At 42.4% G+C, this 16620-nt stretch overlaps 1 protein-coding gene across 2 annotated transcripts in view; it reads left to right on the top strand.

Annotated features, from left to right (window-relative positions):
- The window catches only part of uvrag (UV radiation resistance associated gene), a 331221-nt gene that overhangs the window by 299740 nt on the left and 14861 nt on the right, over positions 1-16620 (top strand). Inside the window, exon 14 of one of the 2 annotated variants that reach the window (XM_078222566.1) lies at positions 9217-9308. The exons of the other annotated variant lie outside the window; for it this stretch is intronic. Within the exon in view, the coding sequence (XP_078078692.1) occupies positions 9217-9308 (92 nt within the window). The remainder of the gene's footprint in view (positions 1-9216; positions 9309-16620) is intronic. 2 annotated transcript variants of the gene reach the window in all.

Here is a 16620-nt window from a genome sequence, read left to right as displayed (position 1 = left end):
ACAGTGAGAGATATTACTAATGGCAATTTCTACCCAACATTCAAAAAACAGGCTGCATTTCACGGAGTAATTCACTGCTTGAAGTGTTTTGCCATTCAGTGCAATGGCACACTATATAAGTATTATTACATCCATTCCAGAGAATATTGAGCTACTTAAATTTCTTTCCATGTTGGAATAAAACTCCAAATCAGTGAACAAGGTACAGCTTGTTCCCCTGCCTGTTTCAGGATGCTCATATTTTCCATATAACAAGGGTGCATAAAACAGCACACCTCAGCCTGCGCTCGCAGATTGGCTGCTGTTTCCTACATGAAAGAAGACAGTGGTAATGTCACTGGACTAGTAATCCAGGCTAATGCTTCAACAACATGCATTCAAATCCCACTATGACAGCTGGTGTATTAATGGTGAAATGATGAAATTATCATTAATTGTTGAAAAAACCCATCGGGTTCACTGATGTCCTTTAGGGAAGGAAATCTGCCAGACTTACCTGGCCTATATGTGACTCCACACCCCCAGCAATGTGGTTGATTCTTAACTGCCCCTCTGAAATGGCCGAGCAAGCAACTCAGTTCAAGGACAGTTGGAGATATGCAACAAATTTTGGTTTTGTTGGTGAAGCTCACCTCTGAAAGAATAAATATTTTTTAAAATTACAATAGTAACTATGCTTCCAAAAAAGTACTTGTACTTCATTGGCGGTAAAGGACTTGGGGATGTCCTAGCACCTAGGCACTATATAAATGCATGTTTTTTTTTCTGTATCTTGCCTTCTGTGTCTTACCTTCTCACCTAAAGGAGTCCACCAAGATAAGGTTGTATGGTGGCTTTGAAAGTGGTCATGAATTTAAAGTTAATTGTTTCACCAGGTATTTATCTCGATACTCTGAACCTGTGCCCTACAGCTCCATGAAGTAGTGTATTGAGACACAGCATGTTGTCTCGCTCAGTGCCTTTCCAATGAAGGGTACAATTCATTGAAAGAACATCATATAGTACAAGCTAGAGAATCTCTGAAAGTTGAGCCTGTGTGATCCATTGTACTCTGAATCTTTTACATGTCCATGGTATCCTTTGTTTTCTGTTGGAAGTTGTTTCTCTTGTGCCCCCTCCCCAACCACGCCCATCCCAACTCCCATTCCCAGCATCTTGGATCTTTGATTCATGTTACAAGCATACAGAGTTGACAGGTGAGAAAGGACCAGCTCAGTCCATCAACTCTGCTCCACACTGTGATGGCTAGACATTTCTTACCTGCCCCACAGCCATGTAATCTCCTGGGAGAGTCAGTGTGTGGGACTCATTATGTTTCACATTATCTGACTATTCTGTCCATTGTCACGACTAATAACCGTGGCATTGGGATTAGCTGACTAACTGCCAGAAACAACAGCTCGTGTCAAGTGCTGCAGAGTCTATTCCCCTGTGACTGACACTTTCATTCCCCGGCAGACTGGAAAATTGATGAATTTAAAAAGATGCTGTCTTTTATCTGTTGTCATGATTTTGTTTTGCCTTCCAGTCGATTGAAGCCTTTGATTTCACTTTTTTACTCTTTTCATTAAGTTCCTTTCTCTTTGATTTTTTTTGCCTCTTCCTCTAAAATCACACCTCTGTTCATTGTATAATTGATCACCAAATGTTTTGGTTTCTGAAAAGAGACCTTGTTCTCCAGTTACAAACATCAGCCTGTGCATGGGTGAGTGGAGTACATTTCCTCCCCTTACTAATTGTAATGACATAAATATATTCCTCATGCATGCAATTTATAGTTTTATTGCAGCGTTCAAACGGAGCACGTGTTCCCTTGTGAATGTGCCCAGCACGCGCACAGCTGACAGCACTGAAAGACCATGGGCCTGATTTTACCATTTTGAGTCTAAGTGCCGAATCCGAGCGTCAAATCGATCCGCGCCTGGAATCCTCTTTCCATCGCGCCCATACGCGTTTTGCCGGCTCCGGTCCGATTCGCGCTGTGGGCGGGGCTTAGCGCTGGCGGATCAATCGGAGCTCTGAACTGTGCATGTGCAGTTCAAAAAAAATCTGACAGAGTGCGCCCGGGCTCGAAAGTTAAAAAAAGCAGAAAGCAGAGAGAACGGCTCTCTGACGGTCATCCTCTGGCCCGGGGGGGGGGGGGAGGGGGGGGGGGGTAGTCCACTGCCAGTCTGCAGCTGATCGGTGGGGAGGGGGCAGGGGGGTCCGCCGCCACTCTGCGGGCGATCCCTCCTCCCACCGAAGGAACGAATGCCTCCTGTCGGAGTGGACGTGCGGCCATGCCATCCCACAAAACCTTAAGGATCAAGCGATTCCTCGCTAAGAAGATGAAGCAGAACCGGCTGATTCCACAGTGGATCCGCATGAAAACCGGCTACAAGATCAGTACAAGTCCAAGAGGAGACACTGGAGAAGGACCAAGCTGGGCCTGTAAAGGGATACACCATCACTGGTACACTACCAGCACAGCCATCTCTCCCGCTCTCTTGCCCCTGCAAAGAAGAGTAATCTGTGGCTGGTAGTGTACCTGTGATGGTGTATCCCTTTACAGGCCCAGCTTGGTCCTTCTCCAGTGTCTCCTCTTGGACTTGTACTGATCTTGCAGCCGGTTGGATCCACTGTGGAATCGGCCGGTTCTGCTTCTTCTTCTTAGCGAGGAACCGCTTCATCCTGAAGGTTTTGTGGGATGGCATGGCCACACGTCCACTCCGGCAGGAGGGATTCGTTCCTCCGGTGGGGAGGAGGGATCGCCCGCAGAGTGGCGGCGGATCCCCCTGCCCCCTCCCTCCCCACTGATCAGCCGCAGACTGGAAGCGGACCCCCCCGCCCCGACCAGAGGATGATCTGGGTCTCTTCCCCTCCCCAGAGGAGGAGCTGGGTCAGAGAGCCGTTGCAGTCTCTGACCCCGCTCTTCGGAAGCTGCAGCAACGACTTCAGACTTTTATTTTGCAGGTCGGTAACAGCGCGGATGCGGAACGGGCCAGAAGACGGTAAAGTGGGATTTGGCGGTAGGGTTGGGCACGCGGTTCATTAAGTCGATTTAAATGCATGCAAATACATTTAAATCGTCGGGCCGCCCGATTCTGGCGCGGGTCCGGCCCGCGCCCGAATCGGGTGTCGGTAAAGCCGCGATCTGCTCAGAATCGGGTGCAGATCGTGGTATAGGCCCGACGCCCAACTTTACCATGATTTCGCGCCCGAAAACGGGAGCAAAGTTTTGGTAAAATCGGGCCCCATATCTCAAAAAGTTCCATCAGATGCACCTTTCTGTTTGACTCTTCTATATTTGGCCGATGGATCTTTTTCAACCATTGTTTTTCACTCTGACATAAAGAGCAACTGAAACCGGGTTCTTAACAATAACATGCATTTATGTAGCATGGTAAAATGCCCCAAGGTGCTTCACCAGCATCATCAAACAAGATTTGGCACCGAATCATGTAAGGAGGTATGAAGGCAGATGACCTAAAGCTTGGTCATTGAGTTAGGTCTTAAAGATTAACTTGAAGCAGGAGAGAGGCTTTGGGAGGCATTTGAGTTTGGGTCCGGCACAGCCGGAAGCGCAGCTGCCCGGTGTGGAAGATGAAAATCAGGGAAGCACAAGAGGTTGGATGGAGGAGTGCAGAGAGTTTGGCGGTTATAGAGCTGGAGGTGGTTAAGACCCTGGAGAGAGTAAAAAGAATGCCGATTTTAAAATCCGAGGTCGCCCTGCCCATAATCCAGTGCAACAACAGCAAGCGGAGTTTAACCATGAAATACCATATCCTCCCAGTCCTGTTCAGGCAGGGTAAATTTTGCAATTTAAAATTATTAGAGTGGTAAATAATTAATTGACACCAAAACTGTAATCGTATCGGTGATGCTGTGCTGTTTTTTTGCTCCACTGATTGCCATAACACAATCTTTGATTTGACTGACGGCCATCATGGTTGTGCAAAAGGAATTCAGCACCTTGATACTCTGCAGGGCTTTAAACAGTAAATTTGACTGCTCCAAAAGCAGTTGAGAAACTTTTGCAGGAGTGATAACTAGCCACCAAAGATGGGAATCCTTGGTTGAAGAGCACATTAAAGGTGGGTCGGCCTTAAGTTTAGAATGATCAGTAATAGCATCATTTTCAGTTGGGAGCCAGTGATCTGGAGAGTGAAAATAAGCATACATGGGCAGTGCAGAAAAGAAGAACTATGTGGCTGGATTCGAAAGTTAAAACAGGCTACCATAAATACAAACCAGGCCTGAAAAAAGTAGGGTGTAACAGGATGGGAAAACTTCATCTGGTTCAGCTTTCTAACTTGTGTCACAATAGTTGTAAACTCCATTGAGAAAAATTACATTATTTTTATTGTACATAGGGGTGCAAAAGTACATTTCCATTATTGCAAGATCAGATTTTAAACAGAAGAGGCTTTACTACATTAACTATTCTGAAGAGCAACTCCTGAAGGCGCAGGTTCAGAGAAATGTCCTGAGATAACGAAGTCTGGAAGCAGTTCTGTTTCTGAGATTTCTGAGAAATATATGGCACCAGTAACGATCTGGTTAGGGTTTAGGTAGACAGCAGCCAACATCTTCCATAATCCTCAACCTTGGAACTTCAGTGAAGAGAATCTGTTCTCCCCATCTCCAGGCTCATCCAGCAACCAAATTCACCCATTAATTTTCTGTGCCCTTTTGAACATCTTTTCTCCTCACTCTGACACACAGTGCATCTTGCACACACCTGTGGAAGAAATAGTTTCCAACAATTATGATTTAAAATAGATTCAGAATCTGTGGAACAGCTCTCCTAATTTTGGTGCAAATCCTCGGTCATTAGTGAGGAAGACTTTGCAGGTTCAACCATGCAGGGTGTGCCTTTGTCATGTCATAAACATCAAATCGTTCAAAATGCTGTTAAGATCTTCCAGTCAACAAGAGCAACTACAGAGAGATGGAAAGGGAGGACAGCTACCGGAACCACCAATTCACCACCACCTCTACCAGCCAACAACCAGTGTCCTCACTATGGAAGAGCTTGTACGGCTAAGATAAGGCTCATAAGTCATCTGTGGAATCGTAGCCAAAACTGACATCTCACTTAAACGCCACTGTCCACAGGGAAAATCATCCGCAATGCAAGGGATGATGATGACTCCATGGCACAGTACATTTGTGCTTGGGAACTTTATGTGCTTAATACAGTGATGTTGCACACTGGACGCCATTTTTTTTTGTGAATGTTAAAGACTCCAGTAAGTCACTGCTGAAACAACCAGACCCAATGGTGCTAGTAATATGGCATGGGAGCCCTAGCAGTTCAACTTTTTATTTGTGCCTTTTAGACAAATGATTGACAAATTGGGGTCCGCAGAAACCTTCTAGAAGGTCTGCAACCTGTATTTGCAGGTCAGCAGTATGGGCAGCCGCACAGGGCAACATGGTCACAAGAAAGTGAGTGAGCAGCATCTTGCTGTACTCCCCTTGGGCTCCTGCTTGCTGCCTGCTCCTCTCGTGCTGTCCAGGAACTGCACTGAGAAGCAGGCACATCCTTCTCACTGTTATCTGCAAGTATCTGTTTTCTTAAAAGTATTATTGAAACAGTCTTGCAGCACTGTTATGAGTATTACATTGTATTATAATTTAGTGTTGGGAGTCCATGAAACCAAATATACTGGTTTAGACATCTGACATTGCTCAGAAACTTTAACCATCGCAGATGCTAGCACACCTAATTCCAGTAACATCTGGTTGCAATGCATCAATATTAACACATAACTACAGTTACAATCCTGTGACTTTTTGTAGCAATCCAGACAATTGTTTTGCCTTGGGCTAATCTCTCAAATGCCGCACTGATGTCAGGGGAGGTGGAGTCGTGCTGGAAATTGATGTAAAAGTTGATTGTTAATTTTCAGATTTCCAAAAGCATGAGACCTGAGCGTCCACAGTGTTTTATTTAATTGTACCCTGTTTTTAAGCTACAGTTGCAGTGGTCGATGAATGCCCTAGTCGTTAACTTTCAGACAACTTAAAACCAATTATTTGAAACCAAACCCGTGATAACAGTAAAATAAAAGCAAAATACTGCAGATGCTGGAGATTTGAAATGAAAATCAAGTGCTGGAAAGAACTCAGCAGGTCTTACAGCATCTGTGGAGAGATGGAGTACTCATTGTATAGTCGTACTCGAGTTGAGAAGGATGAGGGGGGATCTTATTGAAACTTACAGGATACTGCGAGGCCTGGATAGAGTGGACATGGAGACAATGTTACCACTAGAGGAAAAACTAGAACCAGAGGGCACAGCCTCAGGCTAAAGGGACGATCCTTTAACACAGAGATGAGGAGGAATTTCTTCAGCCAGAGAGTGGTGAATCTGTGGAACTCTTTGCCACAGAAGGCTGTGGAGGCCAGGTCATTGAGTGTCTTTCAGACAGAGATAGATAAGTTTTTGATTAATAAGGGGATCAGGGGTTTGGGGGAAAAGGCAGGAGAATGGGTATGAGAAAAATATCAGCCATGATTGAATGGCGGAGCAGACTCGATGGGCCGAGTGGCCTAATTCTGCTCCTATGCCTTATGGTCTTGTGGTCATTAGCAGAGTTAATGTTTCGAGTCCAATATTACTCTTCATATTGAACAGATGCATGGATAGGAAAGGTTTAGAGGGATATGGGCTAAATGCAGGCAAATAGGGTTAGCTTAGATGGGCATTTTGGTCAGCATGGACCAGTTTGGGCCAAAGGGCCTGTCTCCATGCTGCTGATTCTATGATATGACTCTTCTTTGAAACGGGTATATTCCCCTCAAGATTGGCATGTTATATCTATGGCTGACGTGCTCCAACTTTAATTAGATTTTTGTACCAATTGTAACCAGTGTCTTGATGTAATTTTTGTACCAATGATGCAGCTCGTGTTTAGAATTATTTAGCCAGGTTGCAGATGTTTGGCTGTTTTAGCTACTCTGGCTCAGAAATTTATAAAGCGGAGATACAACACCTGTATATTATTTGACTTTTATTATTCAACAGACATTTTGAAGACTAACTCTGAAAGTACACTGCTTTACGTTTTGGCAAAAGCTTGAACTATTTTAGTTTAAAATAACTCCAATACAATAGCTAGTTTTGATAATATCGCCTGTGGGAGCCATAAGAAAAGTGCATTACAAGGAGAGACAAGTTACTGGAAGAGGCAATTTTAAAAACTATTACTAAGGGAGTAGTAAACTGTACATTAGTATATTAAGAGCTGTGATAAATGGAAGGCAGCCCTGTGGAGTCTTTGTTTACCAAAGCACCCTGAGTGTTTGCTGCACCTGAGACATGTTGCTGATTCTACTTTGGCGGGGAAAGTAAAACGTACTAATAACTGTGTGTGGGAAAATAGTGAGAGTCATCAGTTTGGCATCTCCAGATTCCAGTTGCAGAACAGCATTACCTGAAGCCTGGTTCTTAACACTGCTGATGCTGAAAGTAATTTCAAAAATAGCCATGACTAACTCATGCAGAACAAACTTACCTTGTACATCCTCAATGTCCCCAAAGCACTTTTACAGCCAGTGAATCACTATAATTACAGTCGCTTGTTACACGAGCAAATGCAGTAGCTAATTTTTGTACAGCAAGGTACCACAAAGAGGATTGGGAGCAGTTAATCTGTTCCTTGGTGTTATTCATTGGCGGTACCTTGTACCTGAATGGTGGCCTGGATTATGCACTTAAATTCTGGACCTGGGCTCTGATACTGATTCACGATTTTCACAGTAACTTCAGTGTTAATGAATGCCTACTTGTGACACTAATAAATACAAATAAAATCAATAGAGTGCACCACGATAAGTGATGTTACATATGTCGAGTACATGTGTATCTGTTTAGCATTCCACAGGACATAAATTAGTGGTTCCTCCATGGTGTGGCTCCTTTAAAGTTTCTTGCAGTCTAGTTTCATCCTTCAGCTTTTATATTATGCACTATCATACAGTTGTGCACATTACAGGGACACTGCACTCCAGTCAGTCCAGCAACAACAGCAGCTTATATTTCTGTAGCGAGTTTAACATGGTGAAATGGCCCAAAGCTCTTCACAAGGCAAGAAAGGAAAGCTGCTATCCTTACCCAGTCAGGCCTCAGCAAAGGGGCTAACTCTTAATTGTCATCTGAAATAGCCTAGCATGGTATTTGTTGTATTCAGTTGTGTGCAAGCAGGCAGCTCACCACCATCCTATAAAGGACAGTTAGGGATGGGCAATAAATGCTGGTCTTGCCAGCGACACCGATATTCTGTGAATGAATTTTAAAAAAGAGAAGCAAGTGAGAAAGATCATTGCTCCACCTTAGTTAATCTATCCAGAAAGGCTATATGGTTACCCACTGCACTGTGGGACCTTGCTGTTCTCAAATAGGCTGCAACATTTCCTGCATTTGCAACAGTTTTAACTTTGTTGACTGTGAAGCAGTTTGGACATGCTGAGATAGTGAAAGGTGCTATAGAAATGGGAGCCTTTCATTTTAAGTAATAGGATTTTCTACTCCACTGATTCCATTCCACACACTAATTATCCTTGGTGACGAAAAACCTTTGTTTGAACTTGTGTCTGCTTTTCGTCTCACAATTTACTCCTTTTGGGTTGCCTGGTTTTTAGGCCATCTGATATCACAGTTGAAAAAGCCCACTTTTTTCCAGTCTTTCCTCGTAAATCAGACCTTTAACATTAAGGATCATATATATGACTCTTCCGTGCATTGCTTCCAATATTTGAATGTCTTCCTCGTGCCTCTGACTAGAATTGGGCACCATGTTCAAGGTACCATCTGATCAGAGTTCTGTAAGAGTCCTTCCAACATTTTCTGCTTTTCAGATTTCCACCTTCCCAATATTTTCCCTTATTTCAATGTTAATGCCCCTACTCTGTACTGCATTCAGATCGGGGTTGCAATTGCATCATATGGAGTAGATTACCTCTTTAATCCCCATAGTGGAATGAAGCAGGACTTTGAATATGGAATCTATTGAAAATTATATGAATGGCTAAGACTTTTTTGCCTTTTTGTGATATTTCTGGTAATATTCCATAATCAACAGCAGGGTATTGGAAGGGGACTTTGGATGAAAAACAGCCTACAAATAAATGCCATCATGCATGGCTTATAAATGCATTTAGGGAAAAAACATCAATGTTTGAAGATTATAGTAGTAAGGAAATAATAAGCCTTCCTGTTTGCATTTGCAGCTAAGATACCAGCATGGCCTATCTACACCAGATCTCCGCCAGACGTTACCTAATCTGAAAAACTTCATGGAACAAGGGCTAATGGTAAAGTGGTAGGTATCCAGTCCTTGCAATTAAGCCTTCTTGAATGAGAATGGGTCAAGTTTGAAATGCTAGTATTAGAATCAACTTGTGGCATTAAAATCAACGAGTGTGGGACAAGAGGGCAGAACAATTGCTGCTCCTGAGACATGTTGCTGATTCTGCTTCGGCGATTGGAGAAAGTAAAACGTACTAATAACTGTGTGTGGGAAAATAGTGAGAGTCATCAGTTTGGCATCTCCAGATTCTAGTTGCAGAATAGCATTACCTGAAGCCTGGTTTTTAACACGGCTGATGCTGAAAGTAATTTCAAAAATAGCCATGACTATGTGAATGGTCAATATGCCCAATAAACATGTCCTTTTTTATTAACAGTTCAAACTACCTTCTCACTCTTGATTCCTTCCCTCTTCACGAAGACAGCAAATTGCCTCTTCACACTGGTTGTATCAGTTGTTGTCACTGGTAATATAGTCAATGATTCTGTCAACCTTTTGGTGAAAATATCTATAATTGTGAGCAGTTTTCTACACCAGGTTATCCATTTTCCTCCATAACCTTGGACTTTTTTTCTTGGGCAACTTTAAAATCTCTTCACTAAAGTAAACAAGTTCATCTTCCTTAGATTTAGAAACACCTTTGCTCACCTCTGTATCCCCTCATTTTTCTTGAGTCCATTTTTACTGTTCAATTCAGTGACCTCCCCATATAAATTATTGCACAACTCTTTGCATAGAAAAGCTGTGCCCTCAATTACCTCTTTGATCCTAATTTGTTTCTCCTGATAATAGTACAGTTACATTTAAGGAGAAGCTTGGTAACTGCATGAGGAAAAAGGCACTAGAAGATACATTGATGGGGTGACATGAAGTAAGATGAGAAAGAACTGCTGTGGAACATAAACTGACCCGAACCTGATAGACCAAATGGTCTGTTTCTATGTTGTAAAAATCTCTTAATATTTTGCCTTGTCCAGTTGTCTTTTCCTGTCTCACAAAGCAGTTACTTCCTTTAGTGTGAGCGCAGAGCTTCACAGAGCCTCTTTTAATACACACTTTGAGGCTCATTGCTGGGTCATGTACGCAGGCAAGTGAAGCGCCATTGTTCAGGGAGGCTATGGTGACCATTCTGTCTGCTTCCCATCCAACCTAACTCACTCTTTGTGACGTTTCCATAAATTTCCAACTCTTCCCATAACAGTCACCGGATTCCCTTCTGCTCTGCCATGTCTTGTACTGGAGCAATGAACTGGATGACCTTTCCTTGTGCTTCATTTTCTCGTGTCCATATTGCTGTCATCTCCTTTGAGAGTTGACTGGAATGCGTTAATCGTTTACTAATAAAATACAGGCTATTACAGAGTGTGCTTTTATACAGAGCACATTATTAAGTGCACAATACATCATTCTCTTAATGCTTCCTCAACTGTGTAAGTGTGTTCTGTCAATATTTGTTTAAATAGGTAGGGGAGCTGCTAGTTGCAGGGTTGAAAAATGTACATCTGAACGGCAGAAAACCTTGCATTGATACAATGCTTTATCACATTTCTTAAACATCTCAAAGACACTTCACATACAATGACTTACTTTGAAGTGCACAGAATGTTCTGTAGATAAACGCAGTAGCTACTCAGTGCACAGGTAGATAAATCTGCGGGACCTGATGAGGTATATCCCAGGACGTTGTGGGAGGCTAGGGAGGAAATTGCGGGTCCCCTAGCCGAGATATATGAATCATCGATAGTCACGGGTGAGGTGCCTGAAGATTGGAGAGTGGCAAATGTTGTGCCTTTGTTTAAAAAGGGCTGCAGGGAAAAGCCTGGGAACTACAGGCCAGTGAGCCTCACATCTGTGGTGGGTAAATTGTTGGAAGGTATTTTGAGAGACAGGATCTACAGGCATTTAGAGATGCAAGGACTGATTAGGGACAGTCAGCATGGCTTTGTGAGTGGAAAATCATGTCTCACAAATTTGATTGAGTTTTTTGAAGGAGTAACCAAGAAGGTAGATGAGGGCACTGCAGTTGATGTTGTTTACATGGACTTTAGCAAGGCCTTTGACAAGGTACCGCATGGGAGGTTGTGGCATAAAGTTAAATCTCTCGGGATCCAGGGTGAGGTATCTAAATGGATACAAAATTGGCTTCTTTCCAGAAGCCAGAGGGTGGTTGTAGAGAGTTGTTTTTCAAACTGGAGGCCTGTGACCAGCGGTGTGCCTCAGGGATCAGTGCTGGGCCACTGTTATTTGTCATTTATAAATGATTTGGATGAGAATATAGGGGGCATGGTTGGTAAGTTTGCAGATGATATCAAGATTGGTGGCATGGTGGACAGTGAGGAAGGTTATCTCCAATTGCCGCCGGAGCTTAATCAATTGGACCAGTGGGCTGACGAATGGTAGATGGAGTTTAATTTAGACAAATGCGAGGTAATGCATTTTGGTAGATTGAACCAGGGCAGGACTTACTCAGTTAATGGTAGGGCGTTGGGAAGAGAGTTACAGAACAAAGAGATCTCGGGGTACATGTTCATAGCTCCTTGAAAGTGGAGTCACAGGTGGACAGAGTGGTGAAGAAGGCATTCGGCATGCTTGGTTTCATCAGTCAGAACATTGAATACAGGAGTTGGGACGTCTTGTTAAAGTTGTACAAGACATTGGTAAGGCCACACTTGGAATACTGTGTGCAATTCTGGTCACCCTATTATAGAAAGGATATTATTAAACTAGAAAGAGTGCAGAAAAGATTTACTAGGATGCTACCGGGACTTGATGGATTGAGTTATAAGGAGAGGCTGAATAGACTGGGACTTTTTTCTCTGGAGCGTAGGAGGCTGAGGGGTGACCTTGTAGAGGTCTATAAAATAATGAGGGGCATAGACAAGGTAGATAGTCGATATCTTTTCCCATAGGTAGGGGAGTCTAAAACTAGAGGGCATAGGTTTAAGGTGAGAGGGGAGAGATACAAAAGTGTCCAGAGGGGCAATTTTTTCACAGAGGGTGGTGAGTGTCTGGAACAAGCTGCCAGAGGTAGTAGTAGAGGTGGGTACAATTTTACCTTTTAAAAAGCATTTAGATAGTTACATGGGTACAATTGGTATAGAGGGATATGGGCCAAATGCGGGCAATTGGGATTAGTTTAGGGGTTTTAAAAAAAAAGGGCAGCATGGACAAGTTGGACCAAAGAGCCTGTTTCCATGCTGTAAACCTCTATGACTCTATCCCATTACGATTGGGGATAATTGACCAGTACACTACTGGAGAAATTTCCTGCTGAATTTTATAGGAAGAAAAGTTTGCTGTAAAAGACCATTCTCTTCACGTCTCTTCTACTATTGCATCTTGTTCTTAGGAACGGGAATTTTTATTTAGTTTTCCTGCTTTTTTGGTGAAGGTCATCATAAAATTTCATTTCTGTTTTCTGTGACTAAGTAGGAAATCTGCTCCCTGGCAATAGTATTCATTATTACGACTGAGTTGAAACAGGGTGTGGCTCTGAATCAATTTTCTATTTTCTCTCTTTCTCTTCCCCACCCGCTTCTGAGAGATAATCGCTCTTACCTTCTAGTCTGACATCTTGGATGAGGTTGAAAATTTCTGTGATAATTGGCTCAACTCTACCCTCCCATTTTCTGGTAATAGCTCCTTGTGCTCTAACTCATTATGAAGCAACATGGAATTTCTCGGTACAATACCTAAAGTGCAATTGTAATAATACTCTTGGAAAGCCAAGATAATGCATTTAAGATTTGGTTCCAGTTTCGAGAAAATGTGTGCACCCATCTTTCAAGGAGTCCGAAAGATGTGCTGGTTAGGTGGATTGGCCATGCTAAATTCTTTTTCAGTGTACCCGAACAGGCGCCGGAGTGTGGCGATTTTCAGAGTAACTTCATTGCAGTGTTAATGTAAGCCTAATTTGTGACACTAATAAATGAACTTACAAGACTCATGTGGCATTAATGTGCATCAATATATTACATGGAAATATAAAACATGAAACACAATCTGTTTTATTATTGCTCCAGCAATACTCTTCTTAGTATTAGCCATGGCTCAATGGGTTGCACTGTCATCTCGAGATCAGGAGGTTGGAGGTTCGAGTCTTCTGCTAGATACCTTTGCACAAAATCAAGCATGATACTCATGGTGCAGTACTAAGGGGGTATTGCTGTTTCAGAGGTGATGTATTAATGATGGGATCAGGAGGCTCTGTCCGTTCTCTCAGGTAGAAGTAAAAGGTACTGTAAAACTATTTTGAAGAATGGGAGTTACTCTGGTGACCTAGCCAATATGAATCCCCGCCCCCCCCAAATTAACACCATCAAAACATTCAATACTACCGCCACCAATGCAATTTGTACCATCCATTAATGTATTGCTACAACTCACCAAGATTCCTCCAACAGTATCTTCCCTTGACCTCTATCATCCAGAAAGACAAAGGCAGCGATACAGAAGGACATCACCTGCAAGCTCCCATCCAAGTCACACACTATCCTCTACATATATGACACAGACAGCAGCAGTACAGGATGGTGACACACCAGCACCTTCTTGAGAGTAATTAGGCAATAAATTCTGTCCTTGCCCCCAAGCGCATCCAGTGAACAAATACAAATAAGTAATTTTGTCATGTACCTCACTGGTGTTTGTAGGGGTTTGCTGGGCATAAATTGGCAGAGCATTACCTACTTTACAAAAGTGAAGATGTGTGTAGTGCACTTGGCAATGTCCTTATGTCATGAAAGGCTCCATATACAAGTTTTTTTAAATATTTTACCACCTCAGATTAATTACATTTCCATTGGCCACTTAACCCACAAGTATTCCACTCTATTGTTACACAGAATGACATATTCAAGGCACAACCCACACTTGAAAGGACAAACTGCACAATAGAAGTGAATACCCCACCATTTTGCTTTGCTTACAGCTCCTTTGCCATTGATCTGTAGCCTATTCTTGTTGATGCTAAGTCGTTGCTCTACTCAAAAGAAATTTAAATTATTTACTAGTTTGAATTATGGAAATTTAATGCTAGAGTATAAAAGGAAATTTTAGAAAAGCACTGGATAAGTTCAGCAAGTCAGGCAGCATCTGTGAAAAGAGTCAGAGTTAACATATCAGGTCAAGTTACCGCTATCAGAACACAGAAGGTGATATTTGCGCAGTTTCACGTCAAATTATAATTGTCCAAATTAAGCAACTTGTAAGTATAAACAAGATAACCTTTTTAAACTCTTGTGCAAATGCTGTGAAATTTCTTGTTACTCAGTGCAGAGGAGATTTACGAGGATGTTGCCGGGATTAAGTGGTATGCCTTGTGAGGATAGGTTGAGAGAGCTAGGTCTATTCTCCTTGGAGAAGCGAAGGATGAGAGGTGACCTGATAGAGGTGTATAAGATGTTGAGAGGTATTGATAGAGTGGACTCTCAGAGGCTTTTACCCAGGGCTGAAATGGTTGTCACGAGAGGCCACAGGTTTAGGGTGCTGGGGAGTAGGTATAGAGGAGATGTTAGGGGTAAGTTTTTCACTCAGAGGGTGGTGGGTGCGTGGAATCGGCTGCCGGTAGTGGTGGTGGAAGCGGATTCGATTGAGTCTTTTAAGAGACTTTTGGATAGGTTCATGGAGGTTAGTAAGATAGAGGGTTATAGATGAGCCTAGAAGGTAAGGAAATTGTTTGGCACAACTTGTGGGCTGAAGGGCCTGTTTGTGCTGTAACTTTTCTATGTTCTATGTTCAGTGCTGTTAAATTCTTTTTAAAGTGAGTACGATGTATCTTCATCTGATTCTGGTTAACTTCAGTGATTTATAATAAGATATTTGATCAGTTGGGATCATTGGTTTTGGTGTGTCGGATCTGAGTTAGAGGTTTATATATATATTTTTTTTTGTTTAAATGGAGTTTTTGTCTTATAACTTTGAAGCTATGTAGACCACAATAAGCTAAAACAACATTTTTGTCAAAATCCCTTTGCCAAAGACTGACAGAAAATACTACCAAATACTCAGTTTGAATAAAGATGATCTTAGTTGATGTGGTTCATAAATGTCTTTATGGAGATCTTGCTCTGGATCTCTTGAAGGAAAAAAAATTTGCCAAACGTGTAAAATTTTGATTTGAAACCACAGCAGCCAGCCATTGCGTGAAACATATTTACAAATCATGGGGGGCAAAGACTGATGGAGTAACATGCGAGAGATTCATAAACTGAACCCTGCCAATTGGGCAAACGATCAGATCCAGATCAACTGGTCAGCCAACCTGAAAGCAAAAGTAACTCCTTTATTCAAAAAGGAGGGGAAACAGAAAGCTGGAGACTACAGGCCAGTTAGCCTAACATCTGTCAAAGAGAAAATGTTAGAAGTCATTATTAAAGATGTTATCGCAGGGCACTTGGAAATATTCGAGGCAATCGGACAGAGTCAATATGGTTTTATGAAAGGGCAATCATGTTCAACCAATTTATTGAAGTTCTTTGAAGGAATCACTTTGACTGTGGATTAAGGGGAACCGGTGGATGGACTGGACTTAAATTTCCAGAAGGCATTTGATGAGATGCCCCATCAAAGTTTATTATGGGAAAATAAAAGCTCATGGTGTACAGGGTGAAATATTGGCATGGATGAAAATTGAATAGCTAACAGGAAACAAAACTGGTATAAATGGGTCTTTTTCCAGTTGGCAGGATGTGATGAATGGTGTGTCACAGGGATCAGTGCTGGGAGCTCAACCACTTACTATTTATAACAAATGACTTACATGAAGGGACTGAAGATTTGGTTGCTAAATTTACTGACATCACAAAGATAGATAGGAAAGTGAATTGTGAAGCGGACATAAGGAGGCTACATAGAGTCAGACAGAGTGGGCTAAAAACTTGTAAATGGAGTATAATGTGGGCAAATGTGAAATTGTCTATTTTGGCAGGAGGAATACAAAAGAAGCTTGTTATATAAATGGTGAGAGATTGCAGAGTTCTGAGGTGCAGAGGTATCTGGGTATCCTGGGGCATGAAACACAGGCTAGTATACTGGCATAGCAAGTAATTAGGAAAGCTAATAGTGTGTTATCTATTGCGAGGGGAATTGATTTTTTAAAAATGTATGCTTCTGTTGCACAGGGCATTGGTGAGACCACATCTGCAGTACTGTGTACAGTATTGGTCTCCTTATTAAAGGAAAGATATAAATGTGTTGGAAACCGTTCAGGGAAGGTTTACTCGACTAATACCAGGAATGGACGGGTTGTCTCGTGAGGAAAGGTTGGAGGGATTAGGTTTATATCCATTAGAGTTTAGAACAGTAAACGGTTTTGGCCCCTTTT

Source organism: Mustelus asterias, chromosome 10 (assembly GCF_964213995.1).
Source record: "Mustelus asterias chromosome 10, sMusAst1.hap1.1, whole genome shotgun sequence".
NCBI lineage: Eukaryota > Metazoa > Chordata > Chondrichthyes > Carcharhiniformes > Triakidae > Mustelus > Mustelus asterias.
Note: the sequence above shows the minus strand (reverse complement) of the source record. Positions and strands in the feature narration are given on the sequence as shown.